Here is a 27,220-nt window from a genome sequence, read left to right on the forward strand (position 1 = left end):
ATATAATTATAGTATTCAGTATATATATATATATATATGTGCATATATGGTTGGGATATGCGTTTGTTATGTTTTATTCTGGTTTTATTATATTCGTGTGTTCTCTTTTGTTTTTTTTTCATACTGCGGGGTATACGTCTCTTGTTACTCGAGTGCTCAATTCCACGTGTCCTAGTTTAATTAATATATCTCTGAAGTTGTAGGTTTCTCCGTTGTTTTCTCCCTGTATTGTAAGTTTGACGAGGGCGAATCCTCTACCCAAGGGCAATACTATATTAATCCAGCCGGTGTGACCTTCAGCCAAGAGCCGGCAGAGTTCTCGGGTTTTTTCTGGCCATGTCGTTGCATTATTAGGTGACCCAGTGTAGGCGAGTCCGCACGCAAAAGCTTGCCACGGGAGTTCTCGAAATCTGTCTTCTAGGCGATAGATCTCGTACATTGGTCGCCAGGTTGACCAGCCATGATCTCCTAGGCATACTCTAACCATACCGGATGCCCGGCTGATTTTCTCCACCCATCCTCGTCGCCAGCCATTACCTTCTTTGACAACGACGTCCATGTCTAATGTTATATCATCCGGGTAGCAGATTAAGAACTTGCTCCTTCGTGACATGCGGAGAGCAAGTTCTTCTTTCATCTCTTGTAGGTCCTGGTCGCCATTTTTCAATCGGACCCAGAATAACAGAGGGGACACGACCCGGAGGATAAAGACTTCCAGGCGAGAACGCGTAAGACTTTCTGTGTCAATGGGCGCTGGTTCCATTTTTCTACAAAGAAGTTAGTTTATCCAATCAGTTGTAAGTTTGCCTTTATTTAATTGAGTTTGAGGGAGAATGAAACAGTTGCAGAAGATTGAGGAGAGAGAGTGTGGGAGGAGGTTTCTAGCGGTATGCTTGAGCCTTCACTCCTTGAGTTGTAATGTAAAATTACAATTCTCCTTCAGAGAGAGAGATGGGTAAACGCAGTCAGAGGGCCCTATATGGGCTTCGATATCAGCGGGATGTTTATTTTTGTGTGAATCTTCGGCAGCCGGTGCGGTTGGCTGATTAGTATACGATGATTGTTTCAATTTCAGATGTAATAAAAGTTGAGTAAGGGAATCCCAGATGGCCCCTAGGAGGTATATGGACCACCCGTACACTGTGTGTAAGGTATAACCATGTACTAACGTATCCAATATTAATTTGAAAATTCTCGCGGCTAAATATATTCCCATGATTCCGGCGCTAATATTTCCAAAGATTAGAAATCTTTTCCAAAATTTTTCCCATGTGGAAACGGCTATTTTCTCTATTGCATTTTTGTCTAGCAGGTTAGAGATTGAGCCTCCTTGCAAGGACGTGGGTCTCCCCATTACTCCCCTTGCAATGGTGTTGAGCACCGCAGGTCTTTCGGCAGGAAACATGATGTGGTCTTTAAGATCCTCAAGATCGTTCTCGGTGTATATCCCACTGATGGCGAGTGATCCGGGGCTAACATATTTCCAAGTAGGTTTAGTTAAAGGTTTCATAATGGTGGGCGGTACTGTATCTATTGGTTTTGGCATAAGTTTATACCACGAGTCTCCTAGCAGATACATGGCAGGTGCGAATGCGTTACATGCAATTTGCGTGCCTTGTCGCAGTAACACGTGTGTTTGAGGCGTTAGGAAGTACGTTTGATTTCCCCTCAGTACAGAGAGTTGATTGAAGCAATATTCTGTTTGGGCGAGTTTTACTTCGACAGGTACGCATTTCACGATGTGAATTACTTCACCGGCTAATAACGCCATGTATCCCGGTCCTTTCATTAGATAGTATGCAAATATGTCAGGTGATTGAGTAGCTATAGCTAATGCGTTTTGCAGTAATTGTTGCTCCAGACTACATTGTTGTAATAATATATTTCGATATAATTCGTTTATTTGTGTGCGTATATGCCTTTCTACATACACAAATTTAGAATTCATGTATGTGAAGATATCAAGGTTCGATACTTTTGACTGTTTTTTAAAAATTTCGACGCCCGGTGAAGCTTCAAAGATTATTAATTTTGGATGTTCGGTACGGGTAAGAGTGTACCCACAGGTAATGTATTTTCCTCTACTGGTTAATGCGAATATAGTATTTTGGGTCGTTAACGAATAAGCTACCTGCGACTGTTGATTCATACTATCGATTATCTTATCGGCATACCCCTCGTATAATATACCATAACTAGAAAATTTGCAAGTATCGGCAGGTACGGGATCCCAGAAGGTGTCTCCTCCTTCTATATCTGAACAGCTTGTAGCGCTAAGTTCACACGCTACTCCGGATCTAAGATGTACCTTGTTAGTATTTATTCTTACGTCGGCTATGTAATCTTGGAGGGTTATTTTAATACTGCTCAGTACAACGACATCCGCCCACGTTCCATAAGGATCTGAATACGTGCTTCCGGAGCATGATCCATCTGAATCGACATGACCGGCTAATGTTATTGGGCGAGTCATGGTTTGATTCGATTTTAATCCAGTTATATAGGTTTCTGTTAGTTGGAACGTTCCATAAGTATGCATACGGCGGCATGCCTCGCGGGTTACTTCTTGTATAAATGAATATTTGCCGTTAAATACATTCATAGAATGTGAAAACATTCCACATTTTCTGATTAGTCGATCAATTTCAACTTTGCATTGTATTACTTTTACGGAATCAAATTCGTTAATTTGAAGTAGCTGAATATAAACTCTGCTTGAGTTTACACTTTGCTTTGGAATATCGCATTCTTCGATGTTCAGTAACGATAGCGTAGTGATATTAGCGGATGCTGAACCACAATCATAGCCTATTATTCCGTAAGTAGATTGTAATTCCACAAATAAAAATATTAACGTGGCTAATTGCCTGGGATCCATCTGAAAATTTTTCATTAATATAATTACGTATCTATTGCTATTCATTTACTTCGTTAGTGTAGTTATTATATTTATTATTTAATTGCTACCTAATAATAACAGGAATATTATGTGTATACGTGCATTTTCCTTTCCCCGTAAGAGTTTTATTAATGTTACTATTGTTAGTATGGTTGATTTTATTACTATATTTATTATTATTATTAGTATTATTATTATTATTATTTAAGTTTATTATTATTATTATTATTATTATTCCTTTTGATGGCTTGATGATTTATTAGTGGGTTTAATATAAGAAATTCGCAACCGATTCGGATGTACTATTCGGCTGTTCTTTTTTATTCTTATTCTCACATTATTTTTATTCAGTATTTCTAAAACTTCATGAGGGCCTGTGTAATGATCGCCGAATTTTCCCGGTTTCGGCCCTTTTAATAAAAATACTTGATCTCCAGGTTTAAAGGTTTGAGGGTTGATCTTTCTGTCGTAATATTTCTTTGATCTATGCTTGGCGTCGATCACGTTTTCTCTGGCATTCCCTTGAATGGTGTGTAGTTGCGTTACAAGGTTTATCAGATATTCATCGTAATTTGCTAATCTATCCTCGGGTGCTGGAAGCTCACTTGAAGGGACTCTTGCTATTTTTCCAAATACTAACATATGGAGTGTGTTTTGTAGCTTCATGCACGCTTGTGTTATAATTAAACATTGCAAGTCCTATCCATCGGTCCCATTGCTTTTGTTCATTAGCATATTGTTTAAGATATTCTCCTAGCGCGTGATGTGACCTCTCCAAAGATCCGTTTGATTGCGGATGGAAGGCGGTAGTACGGAATTTACGGATTTTAAATACCTTGGCTAATTTTTTCATTAGGTCGCTAATAAAATTTCTGCCTTGGTCTGTTAATATGGCTTTGGGAGATCCAAGTACGCAAATAAAACGGTCTACGAATACTTCTGCAATTGTTTCAGACGTCTGGTCTGGCAATGGTATTCCCATGCAGAATTTTGTTAATTGATCTTGTAACGTCAGTATATATTCGTTGCCTCTCTCGGTTTTTGGTAAAGGACCGACGATATCCATTGCTACTTTATCGAAAGCAGACCCTGGAATGTCGGTGATTATCATAGGTTGCTTAGTTTTTACTCGGACTAATTTCTTTAATTGGCATTGTAGACATTGTTGTATATATTTTTGAATATCGGATTTTAAATTTTCCCAGTAATAATTATGTTTTATTCTATGATATGTTTTAGTAACGCCACGATGTCCTCCTGTTGGCGGACAGTGCATCTCGCCGATTATAACAGGGCGTAAATCTTTAGGAGGATATTTAATTAGTCCATTACATATTATTATTTTGGTGGGTACGTCAAGGAGTATCAATCGAAGCTGTATTTTAATATTATCCCATGGGACATTATTAACGTAATCAGTTTTTGCTATGCTAATTGTTTCTAATTTCAATGTTTCAAGTAGATTTCGTAAATCGTTTAACACTGTAATGATTTGGTTGAGAGCTACTGTAGGGCCTTCTCGTTGTCCCTCGCTGATAGGCAGTGCTACGTGGTAATAGTTCTTATATTTTATGGCGGTAGCTTTACTCAAGACTAGAGAATTTAGATGTGGTAATTCGTTTCGCTCAAATAATTTTTTAGATCCAGAATCCAAAGGATTTCCCTCAGTATCAACAAAATATGCAATGTTATCTCTTCGTAAAAATAGTAATTCGCGTGAGTCGACAATATTACTCCTTGAGAATTTATCTCTGATTATAAAGGGTTTTGTTTTCCTGGATTTTAGGTTTTTATTTATGTCATCTTCTTCCGTATCTTCTTCGTCCGTATCTTCTTCCTTTTCCCTTTCCTCTTTTTCCTTCTCTTCTTCCTCTATGTTTAATTCATTTATTGTTTTATAAATTTTATCAGGAGGATCATTTCGTTCATTAATTTTTTCGGTATCGTTTTTTAATTTAGCTGTCTGACTTCTTGTTAAAATTCTGTTCTGTTTAGGAGAATCATGTATTAATGCTTTCTCTGTTAGCTGTGCTTCAACCGGTTCATTTAATTCTTCTAAGGTAAATGGAAGGGAGTCAGGATTGTCTTCCGTTATTATTTCTTCATTATCTTCGCTGTCGGAAAGATGTAAATGAAAATAGTCGCTTTCTTCTTCTTCCTCATCTTCTTCAAGTTCTTCTAACATTTCAGATATTACTTGTGCATCTTCGGGGTTATCGGGATTTAAAAGTTTTTTATTTCTTATAATCTTGTAATCAAGTTCTTCAATATTTGCGGGATTCCTGGATAATGCATCTGCATTTACATTATTTTTTCCTGCCTTGTATACTACTTCATAATCGTATTCGGCCAATTTTAATTTCCATCTTAATATCCGCATATTTGCATCTTGAGCGTGTTTAAACCACATTAATGGTTTATGATCTGTGACTAAGGTGAATTTTCTTCCGTACAGGTATGGTCGGAAATGCTTAACGCAATATACTATTGCAAGTGCTTCCTTTTCGTAGGTATCGTATTTTAATTCGTTGTCGGTCAGAGTTCGTGAAGCGTAAGCTATTGGTCTATCTTTGTTTACTTGTCCTTGGGATAGGATTCCTCCTACAGCTATCCCAGAAGCGTCAGTAGTCAAAATAAATGGTTTAGAGAAATCTGGATATTGTAGTACTGGTTCTTCGCACAATTTCTGTTTTAAAATTTCAAATGACTCTTCTTGAGTGGTTGTCCACTCGAATCGAACATCATTTTTTAATAATAGTGTTAATGGTTTTGCTAATTTAGAAAAATTTGGTATAAATCTTCTATAATATCCGGCAAGTCCCAAAAATTGTTTAATATTTCTTGGTGTTTTCGGTCTTGGAAAGTGTTGTACTGCTTCTAGTTTTTTCGGATCCGGTTTTACTCCATCTCTCCCGATTACATGTCTCAGATATGTTACTTCAGATTTCAGAAACTCACATTTGTCGGGTTGTAATTTTAGATTAGCCTTGCGAAGCCGTTCAATTAAGGCATTATATTTTCTTTCGTGTTCTTCTAACGAGAATGCATAAATAACAATATCGTCCGTATGTAGACAAATAATTCTTCACCTTGTAATCCAGTCAACACTAAATCCATTAGGCGTTGAAAGGTCGCTGGAGCGTTTTTAAGACCGAAAGGCATTCGGTCGAATTCATAATGTCCAAAAGGCGTTGTAAAAGCAGTTTTGTGACCATCTGCAGGATCCATTTTTATTTGATGAAAACCGGATGCTAAGTCGCATATTGAAAAATAACGAGCTCCTCCCAGTTGATCTAATATATCGACGATATTCGGGAGAGGATATGCATCTCCTATAGTTTTATCGTTTAAAGCGCGAAAATCTAAAACCATTCTCCATCGCTTATTACCCTTAGAGTCTTCCTTTTTTGGCACAATCCATATAGGAGTATTGTAAGGTGATTGTGAGTGTTTTACTATTCCTCCTTCTAGTAATTCCTCTACTTGTCTATTTATTTCGTCCTTGTGTATTTGTGGGAAACGATATAGTCGAGTATTTATTGGATGATCATCTGTGGTCGGAATTTGATGTAGTAATACGTTTGTTGCAGTCAATTTTTCTCCAGGAACGTGAAATCGATCTTGACTGTTTGTTATTAACTTTATTATGCTTTCTCTCTCCGTCCCATTTAGATGCTCTAATCGTAGTGATTCTATTATCTCGATGAGTCGATCCTTTATTTTTCCTTCAGTGACCACTAGACACTTGGAGTTTGCAATATCAAGTTGTCGATTTCCTTTATGTTTTGATTTACGTTTTCGCATAAATTTATCTATGTATGCCCACACAACATGCATGTCTTGAAGACGTCTTAAACATGTCTTTCTTATGACGCCTTTAAGACTTGACCAATTGACGTCTTTCTGATGTTTTTAAGACATTCAATTTAAGACGTATTTTTTTAAACGTTTTAAGGTGCCTTTTCACGAGTCGCTGAAACCGATTGTTTGAGCGACAAAAATGATCACGTAACAACTTTTGTCGCTGAACTATTACAACGGTAATTTTTGTACATGAAAAGGGTAGCAGCGACAAAATTGAAAGTTGAGACAGATTTTGCGTTATTTGTGTAACCAGTTAAGACAGATTTTGCATTTTTTTTTATTTTCTTCATGTTCATTTTCCTCGAATAGATTCATCTTTGCATCTTCATGGATTCTTTAAGAATTCTCGGTTCTGTCTGCAAGGTTATGTCACAGGTTATGTCTTTCTTGGTACACTAGTACACATAATCACACAGCGCGGCAGTAGTGTTTCACATAGCAATTGAGCGATAACACTTTTTCTCTCTTTATAGTTGAATCAGTTCAAACTACAAAATTATAGCCGCTGGAATACGTGCGACAAATTTGTCGCTTTAATTGCTTATTTTAGCAGCACGTGAAATTGCACCTTAAGACTTGACCAATAGACGTCTTTCTAACGTCTGTAAAGCGTCGTCTACAATGGCCGTAGCATAAGGTTGTAAGGCCGTAGTCGTAAGAAATTGACCAATCCCAGTTGAAGTTCAGGAGAATAATCAACTGTGATTGGTCAATTTCTTACGACTACGGCCTTACAACCTTATGCTACGGCCGTTGTAGACGACGCTTAAGACATTCAGTTTATTCTTTACTCCTACAGCCTTGTTATTGCCATTGTAGAATGGGCTTAGGGCGTGTTCCAAAATTCACTGCCAGCGCTGAAAATCTTTAGTTCACGTTACGTATATTATATATTTTCAACGCTGGCAGTGAATTTTGGAACATGGCCATAGTAGGAAATGGATTTGGTTCATTTCGCTTACAACTTTATGCTACGTGATATATATATATATATATATATATATATATATATATATATATGTATATGTATGTATGTGTAAAAAAATTAAACTCTATATTGTAAAAAAATATATTAATTATCTTTTGTATATTTTTTTTGCAGCATTATGACAACATATGAAGATTTTATTCAACAAAATTTTATTCAACAAGATTGTGACGGTGTGCGTTCCATAAATGGAATGCTTGGCCATCATCGCGTATTGATACTACTAGACTAGTTGTACTATTGAAAACTTTGTACCAATTAAGGAACAAGTAGATCTTCCGCCAATTCAATATGATCCAGTTTTATGTACAAGATCTACATGCAGAGCTATTTTAAATCCATTATATCAAGTAGACTATCGTGGTAAGTAATAAGGTATTATAAATGAATAGAACAAAAATCATTTTTTATTTATCACAAGAAACATTTTGAAAAATATTAAAGTAGTTTATTTCTATTAGAAATTAAAGTATATTTTAATGTGTTTCTTTATTATGATGTATTTACATTCATATTCTTTATTATTCTTTATACTTCATTTAAATTCGTATTTTATTTAATGCATAATTCTCTTGTAATTTTCTGTCTATATCATATAAGATAATTTAAAAAATCAAATTATTTATTAGGAGCATATAGTATTCATAAAAATATTGTAAAGGTATTTTTATATTTCAATAAATTCTAAATTTGTGTTATCATTATATATTATTTTTTTTAAGTTACATTATAATACACATATTGTGAGTTATATTAATAATTATGAGAAAAAAACTTTGCAAAAAGAATTTATGAGGAAATTCTTCGAAATAAGAAACAAAAGGGAAATATATTTAAATGATCAAAATGTATGCATTTATTTGAATAATAGTGTTATATATGTGTTATATATGTTGAATAGTTATATTATGAAACAAATATTTTTGATTTTACTTTTTTTAAGATTTGATTCTTTTCGAACATTTTTTTTATTATCATTTATTGACATTACATGATTTATTATAGTTTTTATTATATATAAATTTATGATATATATATATATACAGGGCGATCCTGAAAAACGTTATGTCTTTAAAATGACGTATTCCTGACACCATTCTAAGACAATTTTTCCTTTACCAAAATTTGATTTGAAGCGTAGTTTTTGAATTATGAGCAAAAATAGTTAGTAAATCACGCGTCGGGTACAGAAGGCAGGCAGAAGCGGCGCGGCGTGCCGCGAGCGCGGGCGCAGCTGACCGCCCGACGGGTGATTATCACCGCATGAGTCGCTAACTATTTTATCTTATAACATAAAATTATGCTTTAAATAAAATTTTGGTAAAGAAGAAAATGTCTTAAAATTACGTCAGAAATACGTGTTCCTTAAAATAACGTTATTTTAATAATGAAAAGTTGTTCCGGATCGCCGGCCATCCGACGTTGCAATCAGCTGATTGCTACACGCGATGTGTGTATGGCGGAGTGTGTGCGTAAGAGAGAGAGAGAAAGAGAGAGAGAGGGAGGGTAGGAGGGACAGACATTCATACACACGCACGCACTTTTTTCTCGCTCTCTTTCTCTCTTTTACGCAACACTCATACACTCTCTCATTCAGTCTCTCACTCACACTCTCTCGGTCACTCACTCACTCACTCACCTGCTTACTCACTTGCTCACTCACCTTGTAGCAGCGTAGCGAATCTTCATGCTATGTATTGTTGTTATCTGCTGCACGGTTATGATTGCTAGAGATGCGCGACACATCGAAATTTTTTCGATTATTAATCTCACACTCAATTGACACAATACAGATTACACGATAACGAGTTTACTGTTTATTCACTCACTATTGATTTATCGATACCAAAAATTACTTTCAAAGAAACGCGAATGCAAACAACACATGACTCGACGCGAAGCGACGGACCGCGGAGACTGCGCGACCACAAGAGTTATGTTGCCAGAAACGCGACACGCGACATCTAACAAACGACTTGCGCGTGGCGCGTGATTGACGCGAGATAAGACGAACGATCGGCTAAAACCTTCGCATTGCGAATGCGATAGAAAACATGAAACGTATAATGACATACTTAAAATATTAATTATTTATTATAAATAATAACTATTTCTAATTATAATAAATAATAATTATTTATTATAATTAGAAATAGTTATTATTTATAATAAATAATTAATTTGTTAAGTATGTCATTATACGTTTCATGTTTTCTACCGCATTCGCAATGCGAAGGTTTTAGCCGATCGTTCGTCTTATCTCGCGTCAATCACGCGCCACGCGCAAGTCGTTTGTTAGATGTCGCGTGTCGCGTTTCTGGCAACATAACTCTTGTGGTCGCGCAGTCTCCGCGGTCCGTCGCTTCGCGTCGAGTCATGTGTTGTTTGCATTCGCGTTTCTTTGAAAGTAATTTTTGGTATCGATAAATCAATAGTGAGTGAATAAACAGTAAACTCGTTATCGTGTAATCTGTATTGTGTCAATCGAGTGTGAGATTAATAATCGAAAAAATTTCGATGTGTCGCGCATCTCTAGCAATCATAACCGTGCAGCAGATAACAACAATACATAGCATGAAGATTCGCTACGCTGCTACAAGGTGAGTGAGCAAGTGAGTAAGCAGGTGAGTGAGTGAGTGAGTGACCGAGAGAGTGTGAGTGAGAGACTGAATGAGAGAGTGTATGAGTGTTGCGTAAAAGAGAGAAAGAGAGCGAGAAAAAAGTGCGTGCGTGTGTAGAATGTCTGTCCCTCCTACCCTCCCTCTCTCTCTCTCTTTCTCTCTCTCTCTTACGCACACACTCCGCCATACACACATCGCGTGTAGCAATCAGCTGATTGCAACGTCGGACGGCCGGCGATCCGGAACAACTTTTCATTATTAAAATAACGTTATTTTAAGGAACACGTATTTCTAACGTAATTCTAAGACATTTTCTTCTTTACCAAAATTTTATTTAAAGCATAATTTTATGTTATAAGATAAAATAGTTAGCGACTCATGCGGTGATAATCACCCGTCGGGCGGTCAGCTGCGCCCGCGCTCGCGGCACGCCGCGCCGCTCCTGCCTGCCTTCTGTACCCGACGCGTGATTTACTAACTATTTTTGCTCATAATTCAAAAACTACGCTTCAAATCAAATTTTGGTAAAGGAAAAATTGTCTTAGAATGTTGTCAGGAATACGTCATTTTAAAGACATAACGTTTTTCAGGATCGCCCTGTATATATATATATATATATATATATATATATATATATGTTACTTATATTATTGTATCTGAGTCCAATTGTACATATTTATATGTATTATTTAGCGTGCCCAATGTTTGCCATCAATATTTTTACTTTTTGCGGATACATATGTCTGGATGATGAAGAATTAGAGGCACTTAAAGATTCATTACAAATGTCATTGTCTCTGCTTTCACTCAATGCTCTTATTGGTCTTATCACATTTGGCAAAATGATTCAAGTTCATGAATTAGAAGCACAAAGGATCTTCAACCAAAACAAGTTCAAGATATGTTAGGTACGAATAGAATAAGTCCCAAGTTATATTTACTATATTAGTCATTGTTCTTCATGATTACTTTATTGCATTTTATTCACATTACATTTTGATAGATATAGGTAGACTAATTCCTGGACAAAATCCAAATCAACCAAGAGGACCTGGTGCGTAACTATTGCCAGCTGCTAATCGCTTTTTGTAACCAGTACATAAGTGTGATATGAGACAGTTCGACAGATCTTTTAGGAGAACTGCAACGTGATCCATGGTCTGTTGGGCCAGAGAAACGTTCATTGCGATCTACAAGTGTGGCATTAGCAGTCGCCACGGGTCTCTTAGAAGCTAGTTATGCAAATACTGATGCTAGGTATTTATATGTTGTAATATGATGTATATATGTTATGTTTTTCATTGTAATCCTACATATAATGCTATCAATGTATTTAAGGATTATGCTATTTGTTGGCGGACCATGTTCTCAAGGACCTGGCCAAGTTGTAACTGATGATTTATGACAACCAATCAGATCACATCATGATATTCAAAAAGATAATGCTAAGCATAAAAAGGCAATTAAGCATTATGATACACTTGCATCACGTGCTGCAACTAATGGCCATAATAGATATTTATAATAGATATTTATTTTTGTGCTCTTGACCAAACTGGTTTATTAGAAAGGCGACAATATTGCAACTCTACTGGTGGTCATATGATGATGGGGGATTCATTTAATTCTTCATTATTCAAACAAACTTTTCAACGAATATTTGCTACAGATGCCAAGGGTGATTTGGAAATAGCATTCAATGCAATCTTAGAAGTAAAAACATCTCAGAAAATTAAAGTTTCTGGAGCAATTGGATCTTGTGTATGTCAGTGGGAGAAAGGATCAAGTGTTGGAGTACTACAAGAAGTAGGCTTACTTGTCAGTGGAAATTTTGTTCATTGACACCATCTACAACAACAGCATTATTCTTTGAAGTTGCAAATTAACATACAGCCCCAATTCCGCAAAGTGGAAGAGGCTGTATTCAATTCATTATCCAATATTAACATAGTAATGGACAAAGGCGAATTAGAGTTACTACTATTGCAAGAAAGTAAATATATTTTTTATTATACATTATATGTATGTCATAAATATTTATAATATCATAAATAATAATATAATATCATAAATATTTATGATGTTATAGGGATATCTTTAATTATTAGTTGGGCAGATGAATCATCATCTTTGCATCATGTAAGCATAGAATTTGAGGAAGCAACAGCTGTTTTTATGTCACGTTTAACTGTATTTCGATCAGAAAGTGATGATGGTCCAAATGTTTGAAGATGGGTTGATCATATTCTGATTAGACTTGTTAGTAGTTTCTATCATTAAAATTGTGCCCAATTACACTTAATATAAAGCTTAAACTTTATATATTTATACATATAGATTTACACATAAATATATATTGTATCTATTTTGAGGTGTAAAATCTTATTATTGCAGTATCAAAAATTCGGAGAATATGCAAAAGATGATCCAACTAGCTTCAGATTGGCAGAAAACCTTTTCCTTGTATCCACAATTTATGTATCATTTACGCAGATCACAATTCTTCAAGTATTCAATAATTCCCCAAATAAAACTAGTTTTTATAGGTAAGTTGTTATTTGTATAAAACACATGATATATTTAAAACTTATTGATACTTTTAGGTCTCATATTTCATACATCAATATATATTTTTTGACATTCTTTTTAACTGAAAGAAGAAAGGAGCATCTCAGATAAAGTTTTCATTTATCTTATGATAGCAGTCATTTGCATATTTGCAATAATGCAGTTATTTGAAATTAAATTGAATGTTGCACACAAAATGGACACAGTATATATTGTGAATACACTAGCAACTTATGACAAATGACTGCTATCATAAGATAAATGAAAACTTTATCTGAGATGCTCCTTTCTTCTCATCTTTCATCGAGTGCGATTGTGATTGTGGTTGTGCAAGCTGAAGAAAATCTTTCGATTCGAAGAAATAAAGGTAACGTAAACTACGAATAGATAGATTTTAGTATTGATAAAGTTTCGAAACAATCGGTGTATGAAAATTGAAAATGGTGGTCGTTCTATATACAAGGTGTCCCATTTTAAAAAACGACCTCAAATATTTCTCAAATAATACGTTTTACAGAAAAATGTTTCAGACAAAAGTTATATAGTTTCGAGGAGGCCATAAGATGTTACCATTGGTTTGACCTTGGACAGTCATTTGAAGGTCACGTGAAGGTCACTTCAATTTTTTTAAATTGCACCCCCTTTTTTATTGCATATTCTTGTAGCTGACCTCGAGAGCTTTCCAAAACAGTATAATTAAGTTAGTTTTCATTAAGTACTTTCCGAGTTATGAGGCTTGAAGTCGTTTCTTAATTTTACATAAACCGTAAAATATCTTGTAAAATATTCATTTTTCGATTATCTTACCTTAATACTTTTATGTACAAAATAATGAGAGGAATTGTTAATTGCAAATTACATATTTTTTCTTCGAAACAACTATGTATTTTCTTTACACCAATTGATTACTCTCATTATTTTATACATAAAAGTATTAAGGTGAGGTAATCGAAAAATGAATATTTTACAAGATATTTTACGGTTTATATAAAATTAAGAAACGAATTCAAGCCTTATAACTCAGAAAGTACTTAATGAAAACTAACTTAATTATAGTGTTTTGGAAAGCTCTTGAAATAAGCTACAAGAATATGCAATGAAAAGTAGATGGTTGCATTTAAGAAATTGAAGGTAATGCCGAAGTATAAGAAATTCAGAGATTTATCTCGAAGACAACAAAACAGACGATTGTTATCACAAGAACGAAAGAGAAATGTTACTGCATTTCGATAACGAAAAATTGGCAAGACAATGAAGGCAAGCAAAATAATGGTATGTTTTTTTACTTTTCAGGAAAAAAAGAAGCTTATATAAAGAAGTGATTAAATACTTTGTGAAGTTCAATTAATGATTTGTTGTTAATAAATTGTATTTATTTATTTCTTATCTAATTAAACTATTCATAAAGTATATAGCCACTTGTTTATAAGCAAACTCTTATAGCAATATTTAAATTAGATTATGTTTATTAAAAAATTATCTTTTTAAAAAAGGGTGCTAAGTCCACATCAAAAACTGTTACATATACTTAAAAAATTTTCAAATTATTTTAATTTTGTGTAAAATATATTCTAGAAAAAATAACATAAAAAATTGCGTTAAGTGAAAATTATATAAAATAGTTTACAATGAATGAAATTTAATAACACTGTGATGAACAGTATAACTAACAAAATGAATTCACAGACTTTATATTTACAGATGTTGACATTACTGATGAGGAATGGTTGAACGAAAGTTTAGTAGGTGATTATACGTGTCTTGCGGTAATGCTAATGTGCGTGATGATGGTAATGGGCTTAATAATGACAATGTGCCTGATGATAATAATGATGATATTGGTGACAATATGATTAGCCCCGATAATGTGCTTGACGGTGATGACATGACAACTTTCAATGTCAACGGCAATCATTTGGAAAAATGCTGTGGTATGTATTAAACTTTATTCTTTATTCTTCCTTCTTAATTATATCGTTATATTGTACTTATAATAACAATATGTTATATGTACTTAATTTCGTATGTATGTACTTGTGTAAAATAACTAAACAGATAATTTTAATGATACTTATAAAGAGAAATAAATATTTTTCTTTTTTATCTTATACAGATGCGTGTCGTACCGAACAAAAAATTATTAAAAATCTCATACAAAAGAATACGAGACAGTTGGAGATAATAATAAATTTAATAAATAACGCAGGACCAGCTAATACAATATATAATAATGACGAAGTCCAATTATTGCCGGAATTTCCGCTATCAACAGTTGACGAATTTTTCAAATTTGACACGGATCTCCAAAAGGACAGAGAGATTCGAAAACAATTAGTGAGTACTTTTCTGTTTTTGCGTCCATTCCTTTTTTCTTCTTCTCTCTATTTTTAAATGTGAAATAAATGTATATTTCTATAATTCAATCAACAACAAAAATTCTTTTGTAGAGATAAAAGTAGAAGACAAAATCTAGATATTGAATATACTGGGTGTCACACTAATTAATTCCTCTCATTATTTTGTACATAAAAGTATTAAGATAAGATAATTAGTGTAAAAAAAACACATAGTTGTTTCGAAAAAAAAATATGTAATTTGCAATTAACAATTACAATTTTTTCTTAAAAATAACTATGTTTTCTTTACACCAATTGATTCCTCTCATTATTTTGTACATAAAAGTATTAAGGTGAGATAATCGAAAAATGAATATTTTACGATTACCTCACCTTAATACTTTTATGTACAAAATAAGATATTTTACGGTTTATATAAAATTAAGAAACGATTTCAAGCCTCATAACTCTACAAGTACTTAATGAAAACTAACTTAATTATAGTGTTTTGGAAAGCTCTCGAGATAAGCTACAAAAATAATAACGCAATGAAAAATAAATGGTTCCATTTAAGAAATTGAAGGTGACCTTCACATGATCTTGACAACGCTATTCAAGGTCGTACTAATATTACTGTGCATTATTTGAAACCCTATAACTTTTATAGGAAACATTTTTGTCTGCCGTTCTCGGTTTTCGAGATATTCGGCTGATACGGGTGGTCTGACACACCCCGTATATATATATATATATATATATATATATATATATATATATATATATATATTTATTTATTTATTTATTTATTTATTTATTTATTCATATAATAAAAACAATTTTGAAAAATAAAATAATGAAAATAATAGGCTCAACATAATAATAAATTACTAAGGGGTAAAAAGGCAAATAAAAATCAAAAGACACGTGGTTATTAGTGCGCAAATTTAGATATATAGTATAAAATATTTACTTAAATTTACTTAAAGCGTAATATATAACATTCTTTTAAATTTTATTACAATTTTTGCTGCCTTTTGTCGCTTAGTAATTTTGAAAGAAGCTCTTAAAATATATTAAATTCATGTTTCCTTTTTCTTCAATTCAAGCGGCTTAAATTGAAAATATTATTAAACATTTTTGTAACATTCTGTTATAGAAAAGGAAAATTGCAAAAATTGGAGGAAACACTTTCGTTCACAAGACAAGGAATATTATAAAATACACATTATCGGATGAATTGTGCCGCAAATTATCATGGACAGGCCAAAAAGGATCAACGGCAATTAAGGACACAAGTTTTGTCACAGTTATTATGGGTAATTATTATTTCTTTAAGATATATTTTTATTTCTCCTTTTTATGTAATATTGCTTAAAAATAGTTGCACCTTTAATGTATTCGAACATCAGTATTCGAGATAGTATCTAACATATGCTTAGATGTAACGTGCACTTTTAACTTTAAATTTTTCTTCAGAATTATTAATAAGATCTTACTTCAAATTTCGTTCAAATATTCTTCTACACTTTATACTCTTTCCAATTTTTTACGGATCAAAATTTTTATATTCTTTCCAAAAGTTACAAACGTTTATAGCTATACTTTACTTCATGACTACCCTATTCTAACTATTGGAATTAAAGCACAAAATATTTTAATAATTATGTAACAAATCGTTTTTCAGCATACGTTTCGGACGACGAAAAAAGTAATATGCACGATATTAAAAAGACCATCCAAGAATGGTTACGACATGCGGGAAATCGCCTCGACTATTTAAGAAATAAGGAGAAAAAGGTTGGTAAATTATTGAAAATTCCATACGATATTATTTAAAAAACAATAGGGCTGTATAATGTTGCTGCATAACATTTTTAGTGTTGAAAATGAGAAAACATTGAAATTAATATGTTTTTTAATATATGTAAATGTATATCATCTTATATCATATTTCACTTATATATTTAATTTTGTGTGTGTGTGTGTGTGTGTAAAAAATTAAATTCTATATTGTAAAAAAAAAATATATTAATTATCTTTTGTATATTTTTTTACAGCACTATGACAACATATGAAGATTTTATTCAACAAAATGAAGATTGTGACGATGTGCGCAATGGAATGCTTGGTCATCATCGCGTATTGATGCTACTAGACTAGTTGTACCATTGAATAAATCAATATGCAGCTATTTTACCGACCGAATTACGCACGTCTAAAAGTCGTCTTAATTGAAATGTCTGAGACGTCTTTATGACATCCTTAGTGAGACATTTAATTATATCTTGATTGGGACGTCTTGAGTGAGACGTCTTAAAACAATGCCCGACAGATATCTTAAATCGGGACATAAGACGTCTTAAAAACGTCATAAAGATGTAATTCTGATAACTTCTTAAGACGTCTTTAGAAATTTCATGACGTCTTTAAGACATCTTTAAGACGACATAATGTTGTGTGGGTGATCTCTTGAGATTTATTTAATAAGGACGTGGAAATTTTTGAAGATGGTTTATTCCTTTGAAGACCTTTAGGTTTTAATTTTTTGTTTTTCCTAATCTGTTTTTGAACTTCTTCAAAGAGATTTTTTAGAGAAATCTCCAATTCATTGTCGTTATTTTTTGAGAATAATTCAATCTCTGGGAATTCGATGTCTAAGGGAGATGAAGAATTGCTCCCTTTTTTAAAATTAGAAGATGTCGAATTGTGTAACGAGGTTTGGTAACTTCCCCCCTCACAATTGACGGAGCTAGGATTTTCTGTCGAGGTTTGGAAATTTCCCTCCGAAGTCCTAGAGATAGTCTCCTCCGAAGAGGTCTGGTAATTTGCCTCTCCTAGGGAATTTGAATTTAATTCCTTATTTTTCTTTTCGTAGTTGTTTTTATTTTTGATTTCTTTCCTGTTTTTCCGTTGGTTTAATATTTCCTCGTTATTTTCATCCGATATTCCTTCGATAGCAAGATTATGTTGGTGGTTTTTATCTTCATCTTCTGGTTCCGTTCCATCTACGTAACTTCTAATTTCCTTTTCTTCCCCCTTTTTTATTCTGATTTTAATTTTGTTTTTATTCTTAATTTTATTTTTTTCTTGATTTAGCATTTCCTTATTATTTTTACTTCGAGTTTCTTTGATGCTAATATTATTTTGACTATGTTTATCTTTATTTTCGTCTTCAATTTCGTCCTTTTCCTTGTGGTTGAACCTTTCAGGCATTTGGTGAGATTCTTTATGTTTGATTTCTCCCTCTGTACATATTATTTCCTCCAAGTCATTCAAGTCTTCCAAAGTGGATTCATGATCATCGAGCACTTCATTTAATGGTTTTAAGTGCAAGATCGGAACTTGTACTTCCGTTTCTTCGTCTAGAGTGCTTATGACATTTAAATAGGCTTTTCCAGATGTATTTTCGACAATGGTGTCCCCTAGATAGATTCCGTGCGTTAACCTTATTCTGGGTATATATCCTACTTTTATTTCTGGATTTTTTATCCTTACATAAAATAATGATTCAGACCGTGGAGCCACCACGATCATCTCCGGCGTAAAGAAAGGTATGTTAATTCCAGATGCAATCAGGCATTCCTCCGCATAATCTATTTTTGAAAAAGTTTGTTTAAAAAATTCATTGCCTAATATTCCGGATTGCGGAATTGGGAAATCGTTAGATACAATATGAAAGATGACCGGTAGCTCAAAAAGAGTTAATACGATTTCACCGAGAGTGTAAACAGGATCATTGTTTATACCATTTAGTTTCAATATATTTCTGTAATTGATATTAATTCCCTCAGGTGTAAGATTTTCTTTAATAACATTTGGCCCAGATCCTGTATCTAACATAAGAGTTATGGAAGTCGGAATATCTTTAACATTAACCCGGACAGTAGGCACTAGGCTTTGCTTATTGAGATTTACTGTTACAGGCTGTATAGTCACATCACTGCTTCCTACTTGGCTCCCTGAGATTGTGACGGGTGTGAAGTCGGCCCGGCCCCTTGCTGCACACCCGACGTCGAGGGGCCCTTGTAGTTTCCCTGACTATTTTCTTTGCGACGGTTATTACTCGCGATGCGCAATTGGCAATCATCGAGAAGATGACCTCGGTCCTTGCAATATCGACAGAATAAATCGTCCTTAGGTGTCGTTTGTTGATTAGTTTTAGAACGACATTCTTTAGAGGTGTGCCCGAATTTATCGCAAGTTTGACAGATAATTCTTGGTTTATTCTCGAAGTTCCGCTGCTCGTTCTGTTTCTTCCAGCAATTATTGGCGGAATGCCCGGGCTTATCACACCACTGACAGATTACAGGAGCTTTATTAGGTTGACTATTAGTATTTTGTCGACAGGTTTTTGCATTATGTCCTGGTTTTGAGCATAACTGACAGGTGATGGCTTTTTCCTGTATTACATTTATCGTTCGTCGAGCTTGAGGATCGCGAAACCGACATTTGTCAGCACCGTGCCCTCGCTTCTTACAAATCTGACATATTAATATTTCGGTGCCTATATCGGATTTATGCTGATTTTGTAGTGAAAATTGAGAGAGTTTTCGACAATTATTTGCTACATGCCCTTCCTTGAAACAAATCTGGCATGTTTCCCGCAACCGATTAGTGGGTAATATTTTTGTTTTGTTTGAATCGCTGCTCTGTCCCTGTCGCAGGTCTGTCATTACCCGCAGTTCTCTTTCTATCCTTAAAGCATCGGCGACCGTCTCTTGCACATCTAAATCCCTCGCGTTTCTTTGTTCGATTTCAGGCTTAAGCCCCCTTATAAAGCATTTACACATATCCTTTTCTAGAGATGTCTTGGTGGTTTGATCAGGCAGTGTATTTCCAGGTCCTCTATAAGCCTCTAATATCTGTTTCCCTAGGATTTTGACACGGTTAGCGTAAGTAATTACGTCCTCTTCATTTTTCTGGTAAATGCAACCTAATTCCCCTTGGAGTTGGTAGACGGTTTTTACAGGCCCATAAATTCTTTTCAAATAGGCAGTTAATTGCGATACCTTATCAAAATCTTGATCTTGAATTGTTCTGCGTGCTTCGCCTACTATTCGAGTTCTTAAAATTTTAGTAAACTGCGGTTCGGCTTCCTTAGGAAGCATCGATTTTGCTTCTTCGCAGCCCTCAATAAAATAGTTAAGCGGAATGTTGCTGCCATCGAAGAAGGGGACAGCGTCAACCGCATATTTCAGTGTGGCGAAAGGATTTTGTTGCGCCATGATTATAGGGTTTTCAAGATAATTTGCAAGATTATTACTATCAATTATTTTACTTATACTAGCGTTTGCGGCGGTAGATTCGGAATCGTTGGAAGACGGCTCAGGCGAATCGGCAATTAAGGTATTTTCAGTTAAATTGGAAGAATTTTCCTCAGTAAATTGGACTTGTTTAGATGTCGATTTAGGGGTAGATGTGTGTAAGGGAGTAGAAATAGATCGAGTATTTTTCGGTTTACTATATCGCTCTAATGCTGTTTTATAAAGATCTTCTACTTCGTCTTTATTAACTTTACTTCGAGTCCCGTCACTCATTCCGGTTTCCAAAATCGCACATTTCAATCCCGGACGAGCCCCCAAAATTTTATCAGTATGTTACGTCCAGACTCTGGAATGGATGGGCCGTATGGAAGGTCGCAACTTACTTACCCTGTGACACACTTTATTCGGGCGTGTGTATGGATCGGGTCGAACGAATGTGAAGGGCCTGACACAGGTCAGCGACCGAAGGTCTCTATAACGCTGCGTTTTAAGCCTATTCGTTCGATGGTCCCTTTTCGATAAAGGAATTTAATCCTTATTACGCGGGATGGGACCTAGTGCGATCTCAGGATTTAGGGAAGAGAACGGGTTAAATAATTAAATTATACATTAAATTAAAAGTACATATATTATGCAAAAATAAAGAAAGAAAAATACATCTTAGCAGTTGTAGCTATGGGTGAGTAGGTATCTGCGTGTGTGTGTATATATTCTCGCGGGTGTTACAATCGTTCGGAGGTCATCAATCAGAATATACAGGGAAGAATTTACGTTAAGAATTAAATTCTGACTGGTTAATACAATATACATATAATTAATATAATATAAGAAATAAAGCAAAATGAAAAAGTGAATGTGTAAATAAAAAAAAAAGGATGAATAACTCTTACTAATTAAGGGAGGTATAGAATTCGTCGGTTGCGGATAAGTGTGTGTAAGTTACAGGAAGTGGGGGGTTATGTACAAATTTATTGGGTGAGGGAAAAAGCGAAGGGTCAGAGTTCTTCAATCCTAGCTGTGGAAGGAGGAAACCTCCTCCAGAGGGCTTGGATAGGGACAGCTAAAGGGAGGTGATAACCCGGGAGGTACCAGGGGATGACGGAATTGGAAGGGGCGGTGGTTATGTGATTTACGGTGGTTTGATTCAGTAGGTCTTGGTGGTTAACTCGGCCTGGGCCCACGCAGAATGTTCCTTCAGGTATGGGGAGATCGAAGAAGGGGAACTGAGATAAGAAATAATTTAGAGAATCGGGATGGGGAGATTCAGGTGTTTCGTTATGGTGAGGATGTTCCGACGGGGAATCGGGAGGGAAGTCGAAATCGGGGGAATCTTGTTCAAGGTCGGGAAGATCTCTCGCGAAATCTCCTAGAGCCTCGCTGAATTCAGAAAACTCTGAGGAGGTGGAAGGGGAAGGAGGGTCTGAGTCGAGGGTGATGACAGGTATGGGAGGAGTACGCTCCCGGACAGGAGGTGAGGGGGAACGAGGGAGTTCGGGAGAAGGCGAAGGAGAGGGTTGGAATACAAGGGTTGATGAAGTAGCTGGGGAAGGAGAAAATTCTGGTGGGGTCAGGGTAGGAGATCTGGGGGGTGAACCAGACGACGGCGCGGGGCCTGGAACAGGTGTACCGGGGAAGGTCGAGGAATGCCCTGGGGACGAGATTGGAGAATAATTCGGAATACGGGGTGAGGAAGAGGGGTTAGGTGTGTGTGTGTTAGTGTCGAGTTTTTTACTGCTAACGGGCGCGTCAATATTATCTAAGGTATCGCCATTAATAGGTTTAGGTAAAGATTGAGCCTGTATCCGTCTGTTCCGCCGATTCCGCCACCGCAACGCTGCCCGCCGTTTACCGGTGGGAGGCACTAATAATAATTTTGACGCTGAATATCTTACTGATTTGATGTTAGACTAGCTATTATAAAATATATCACTGTTGTCATTGGGAAAAGATGGATAAGCCTTAGGCAAAATAATAATTCGTTCTGAAAGATTTTACTCTTAAGTTTAATTGGTCATACAAATAAAGAGATAGTTAAGTAATAAATAGAAGGGGAATGAAATGAATTAACGTGACTCTAAAATGGTTTCAAATAAAGGTTTGAAATTTAGGAGAAATTCGGTTTAGGATTTGTTCGCGAATCGCCTTGCGGAGATTCCCGGCGAACGAGGAATTGTTCGCGAATCGCCTTGCGGAGATTCCCGGCGAACGAGGGATTGTTCGCGAATCGCCCTGCGGAGATTCTAGACGAACAGGGAGAGATGAGGAGGATGATTAGGAAGAGGAAAGAGACAAGAAGTAATTAAACGATTATTAAATTGTCGAAATTTATCTTCTATAGATTAGAGGAAAAATCAAGGCTCATTCCCAATGACAGTTGGTTAACACGAGAGAGGGGAATTGAACTGTTAACGATAGATTACTATTGATGGTTACTATGGAATTTTAACTGATCGGGAGTATTATTGATTAAATTCTTATTACCTTAAAGATCTGTAACTCAACTCTTTAATTACTTAAAGATCGTTTCTCAATCGAATGGGAAGGAGAAATAAGGACTGAGAGAGGATTTAGACTTACTACTTATTGAGAGCGTTGATATATATATATAATTATATATATAACGATTTAGTCAAGGCGAGTCTCTAGTCGCGGTCGGAGAGGCCCCAATGCTGGAGAACAGGTGACCTGGTTGATGTTGGACTCTGTTCACTTCGTGCACTTCGCGTTTCCTTTTTTCGGTTAATCTAACTCGCGAAAGCTAAGACTCAGACGCTCAAACTGCGGAAGAAGTACTGGCAACTGCAGGAGAATTTTTGAGTACGGAAAGACTGTGTCTCGCGTCTTGCGCTCGAGTTTTTAAAGTCATTGCTCCTCCTCTTTTCTGGATAGTGGGAATCCCTTTTGGGCGAATGAGATAATTTCAGTTGCTCCCCTTCTTAAGAACAAGGAGGCTGATTTTGGAGGGAAAGGCGGTTCTAAGATTGTAATAGGCTGCCCCTTTGGTTCCAAATTTTGGCTCTATTCAGCAGAGAGTGGGAGCTTAGCGGACAGATTTTATGACTTGCGAGAGTCTTTTCGCGTTTCGGTTAGCGCTTAAGGGTGGCCAGGCGAATTGTTTAGTTTCCCCTTTTGATTACTAGCTTAAGATTCTGCAGTCCTGGAGGGTTTCTATTTTCATAGCTCCACGTGTGGAGCGCTATAAAAATTTTATTGCGGTTCTGGTTCCGATTTAAAATTTCTAAGTTCCAACGACTGACCATCCTTAGCTCTAGTTTTTCTTGTATATTTTTGCTTCGAGTCTCTCGATCTCAGATATCCGCTGCAAGGGTTAGATATACATATGTTTATAGTTGGTGCGATTCTTAAGAAGGATCGCTTTGTTACTAGAGTTCCGATGGTTCTAACGGACGTCCCAACTGTAAACATGTGCGAGTTCGATTTTATTACAGTTCTTTATTTTAGTGGAAATTTTCTATTTATAATAACATGCTGTCCGCGTAGTCTAGACTCATTTATTACTTTTCGTTTCCTTGATTTGGATATCGCCGAGAGTTACCCGCGCACATGGTTATCGTATAGTTTTTGTATAGCTTCAAAGAAAGAAAAGAATCACGACGTCCATCGGACGTAACAATATATACATATATATATATATATATATATGTATATTTTATATATATACAGGGTGAGCCATTTTAATTAACGCACGCAATTATTTCAGAAACAAAGCATTTTAGAGAAAAATGTTTCAGACAAAAGTTTTATGGTTTCGAGGGGGCCATAAGATGGTATCATTGGTTTGACCTTGAAGAGTTATTTGAAGGTCACATGAAGGTCACCTTCAATTTCTTAAATGGAACCTACTATTTGTCATTGCATATTCTTGTAGCTTATCTCGAAAGCTTTCCAAAACACTATAATTAAGTACCTTTTCGTTAAGTACTTTTTGAGTTATGAGGCTTGAAATAATTTCTTAATTTTACATAAACCGTAAAATATCTTGTAAAATATTCATTTTTCGATTATCTTATCTTAATACTTTTACGTACAAAATAATGAGAGGAATCAATTGGTGTAAAGAAAACACATAGTTGTTTTTAAGAAAAATTATGGAATTGTGAATTGCAAATTATATATTTTTTCTTCAAAACAACTATGTGTTTTCTTTACACCAGTTGATTCCTCTCATTATTTTGTACGTAAAAGTATTAAGGTAAGATAATCGAAAAATGAATATTTTACAAGATATTTTACGGTTTATGTAAAATTAAGAAATTATTTCAAGCCTCATAACTCAAAAAGTACTTAACGAAAAGGTACTTAATTATAGTGTTTTGGAAAGCTCTCGAGATAAGCTACAAGAATATGCAATGACAAATAGTAGGTTCCATTTAAGAAATTGAAGGTGACCTTCACGTGATCTTCAAATGACTCTTCAAGGTCAAACCAATGATACCATCTTATGGCCCCCTCGAAACCATAAAACTTTTGTCTGAAACATTTTTCTCTAAATTGTTTTGTTTCCGAAATAATTGCGTGCGTTAATTAAAATGGCTCACCCTGTATATATTATTTAATATTATTATATATTTTCATATTATTTTTATATTTAGCGGCGTTAGCGATTTTCTCTAAATAAACACTTTTTAAACATTTCTGTGAAAATCTAGTTGAGAATCGATGATGTCAATGGAATCGTCATGTAATGTCAAATTGTGCCGAATATAGTCGAACGTTGACGGAATTAACCGAAGTTCATGCACTCCCCCCTTACTGCATTTATCAGTTACCCCTCTCAAAAGGTTCCGTCTATCTATTCAGATGTCAATGATATTCATAGAAGCACGAAAAACATAATTTTTATTCATTAGAATCGTGCGGGCGATCCGAAAATCATATACTCTTCTTGTCGGTATGAATATATTATATCATCAAGACAAAGAAGAAAAACATGTCCAAAAGACATCTAAAAGACGACTTAAAGACGTCTTAAAGTCCTCTAAATATCTTTAAGACATCTTTTGGTCTTTTTGTGCTCTCTGGGATAACTCGGTATTGTTATTGCACATGCACTTTAATATTTTTTATATACGATATTAATAAAAAATAATAATATAACGAATTGTTCAATATATAAGCATATCCGCGATTGCAATATCTTTCAGTACTTTAGTAAAAAATATTGATAAAAGTATATACATTCAATAGGTGGTCGTACTTATACAGTGACCGTGACACTCAGAGATATATCTCACAAACAATTGATTGCTTTTTGACGGAAAAATTTAAACGTTTCTTATGTAAAAATGGTAATACTGTGATAATTGTAATAAATTTTTTTAAATTTAACATATACAAAATATTTCAGATGAATTTGCATATTTTTATAATAATAGATTATTTGTTAAGTCAATTTTTAATATAAATATGCAAAAATATTATTTATCATAAGTTTTTAAGTTTTAATATCTAAATATTTAAAAAAGAAAATATTAATACAAAAGTGGTTGTAAGATATAAATCAAATATTAAGAAATCAATAGGCAGAAAACCACAGCGCAAAGATAACGGTACGCAAAAACAAAAAAACAAAAAATTGATGACAACTAATAATTTCACAATAAAAAATTATATAGGAAGGACAAACGTTTCGATCCGGTTCTGGATCATTTTCAATGTCTCGCAAATTACAATAAGATAAGTATCAAAAAAGATCGTACATAAAGCAATTAAGAAAGAATAGATTAAATTAAGAAATTAAATTAAGAAAGATCAGATGGTCATGTCAATATCTTACAGAAAAAAAGGGGAACGCAAAAATCGCAGAAAGAGTGGTGACATTATAAAACGCACGCATAATTATAAATTTACAAATAAAATTCTCGAACATAAATCTCGCAATAACGATGGAATGACATGTCGCTCATCTATGATATAGAAGCGTAGAGAGTGTGGCTGCAAAAAAGGTGAACAGGCAATCATGTGAAAGAAGCGTGTGCAAATGGACCTCTTGCATGATGGAGAGGAAAAAGGCCCAGATATGTAGCTCCAAATGTTAAATGTTAAATGTTTTTGCACATTCTTCTTTCACGTGATTGCATGTCATTCCGTCGTTATGCCCTCTTTCTGCGATTTTTGCATTCCCCTTTTTTTCTGTAAGATATTGACATGACCATCTGATCTTTCTTAATTTAATTTCTTAATTTAATCTGTTCTTTCTTAATTGCTTTATGTACGATCTTTTGTGATACTTATCTTATTGTAATTTGCGTGACATTGAAAATGATCCAGAACCGGATCGAAACGTTTGTCCTTCCTTTAATATAATTTTTTATTGTGAAATTATTAGTTGTCATCAATTTTTTGTTTTTTTGTTTTTGCGTACTGTTATCTTTGCGCTATGGTTTTCTGCCTATTGATTTCTTAATATCTAAATATTTAAATACTCTCATCGAGTTAAGTGTCAATCAAGTAATATTATAAAATTAAAATTAAAGTAAAACCGATTTATAAACAAAAATTAAAGAACATTTTTTATATTAATATGATATTTTTCTCATAATCCGCACAAGAGGAAGAAAATTATAAAAATCAATTGTTTTGATTTCTCTAATAATAAATTCAATGTTCAATATGTTAATTTTTTTTATTGGCTTTACATCTGCCTAAATATATTTCAC

The 27,220-nt window shown here is 34.6% G+C and overlaps 2 protein-coding genes and 1 pseudogene across 3 annotated transcripts; 2 read left to right on the forward strand and 1 right to left on the reverse strand.

Moving 5' to 3' along the window:
* The first annotated feature begins 10,175 nt into the window (after positions 1-10,175).
* LOC145974884 (protein transport protein Sec23A-like) lies at positions 10,176-12,922 on the forward strand (annotated as a pseudogene). The gene is made up of 6 exons (XR_014439835.1): positions 10,176-10,351; positions 11,066-11,280; positions 11,376-11,629; positions 11,711-12,365; positions 12,481-12,631; positions 12,767-12,922. The product of XR_014439835.1 is annotated as a protein transport protein Sec23A-like (transcript).
* A 1,125-nt stretch (positions 12,923-14,047) lies between these two features.
* LOC145974885 (uncharacterized) lies at positions 14,048-17,481 on the forward strand. Its single transcript, XM_083104959.1, has 6 exons — positions 14,048-14,212; positions 14,642-14,871; positions 15,054-15,274; positions 16,433-16,592; positions 16,961-17,073; positions 17,334-17,481. Exons 2-6 carry the CDS (start codon positions 14,790-14,792, stop codon positions 17,349-17,351), a joined length of 594 nt encoding a protein of 197 aa, XP_082961085.1. The 5' UTR covers positions 14,048-14,212; positions 14,642-14,789; the 3' UTR covers positions 17,352-17,481.
* Positions 17,482-19,223: 1,742 nt separating this feature from the next.
* Positions 19,224-20,840, reverse strand: LOC145974226 (uncharacterized). The gene has a single exon (XM_083104032.1). The coding sequence runs from the start codon at positions 20,811-20,813 to the stop codon at positions 19,224-19,226; it is 1,590 nt and encodes a 529-aa protein (XP_082960158.1). The 5' UTR covers positions 20,814-20,840.
* Positions 20,841-27,220: the final 6,380 nt, after the last annotated feature.

The sequence above is a fragment of the Camponotus vicinus genome, unplaced genomic scaffold (genome assembly GCF_025532165.1).
Source record: "Camponotus vicinus isolate PSW18456_S1 unplaced genomic scaffold, iyCamVici1.0 SCAF_7, whole genome shotgun sequence".
NCBI classification, from domain to species: domain Eukaryota; kingdom Metazoa; phylum Arthropoda; class Insecta; order Hymenoptera; family Formicidae; genus Camponotus; species Camponotus vicinus.

Excerpts from the sequence above, each read along its gene's own strand:
- LOC145974226 (XM_083104032.1), bottom strand. The coding sequence starts at position 20,813 with ATGAGTGACGGGACTCGAAGTAAAGTTAATAAAGACGAAGTAGAAGAT.
- LOC145974885 (XM_083104959.1), top strand. The coding sequence starts at position 14,790 with ATGATTAGCCCCGATAATGTGCTTGACGGTGATGACATGACAACTTTC. Across the intron at positions 14,872-15,053 it reads TCATTTGGAAAAATGCTGTG|ATGCGTGTCGTACCGAACAA; the intron begins GTATGTATTAAA and ends TATCTTATACAG. Across the intron at positions 15,275-16,432 it reads GAGAGATTCGAAAACAATTA|AAAAGGAAAATTGCAAAAAT; the intron begins GTGAGTACTTTT and ends ATTCTGTTATAG.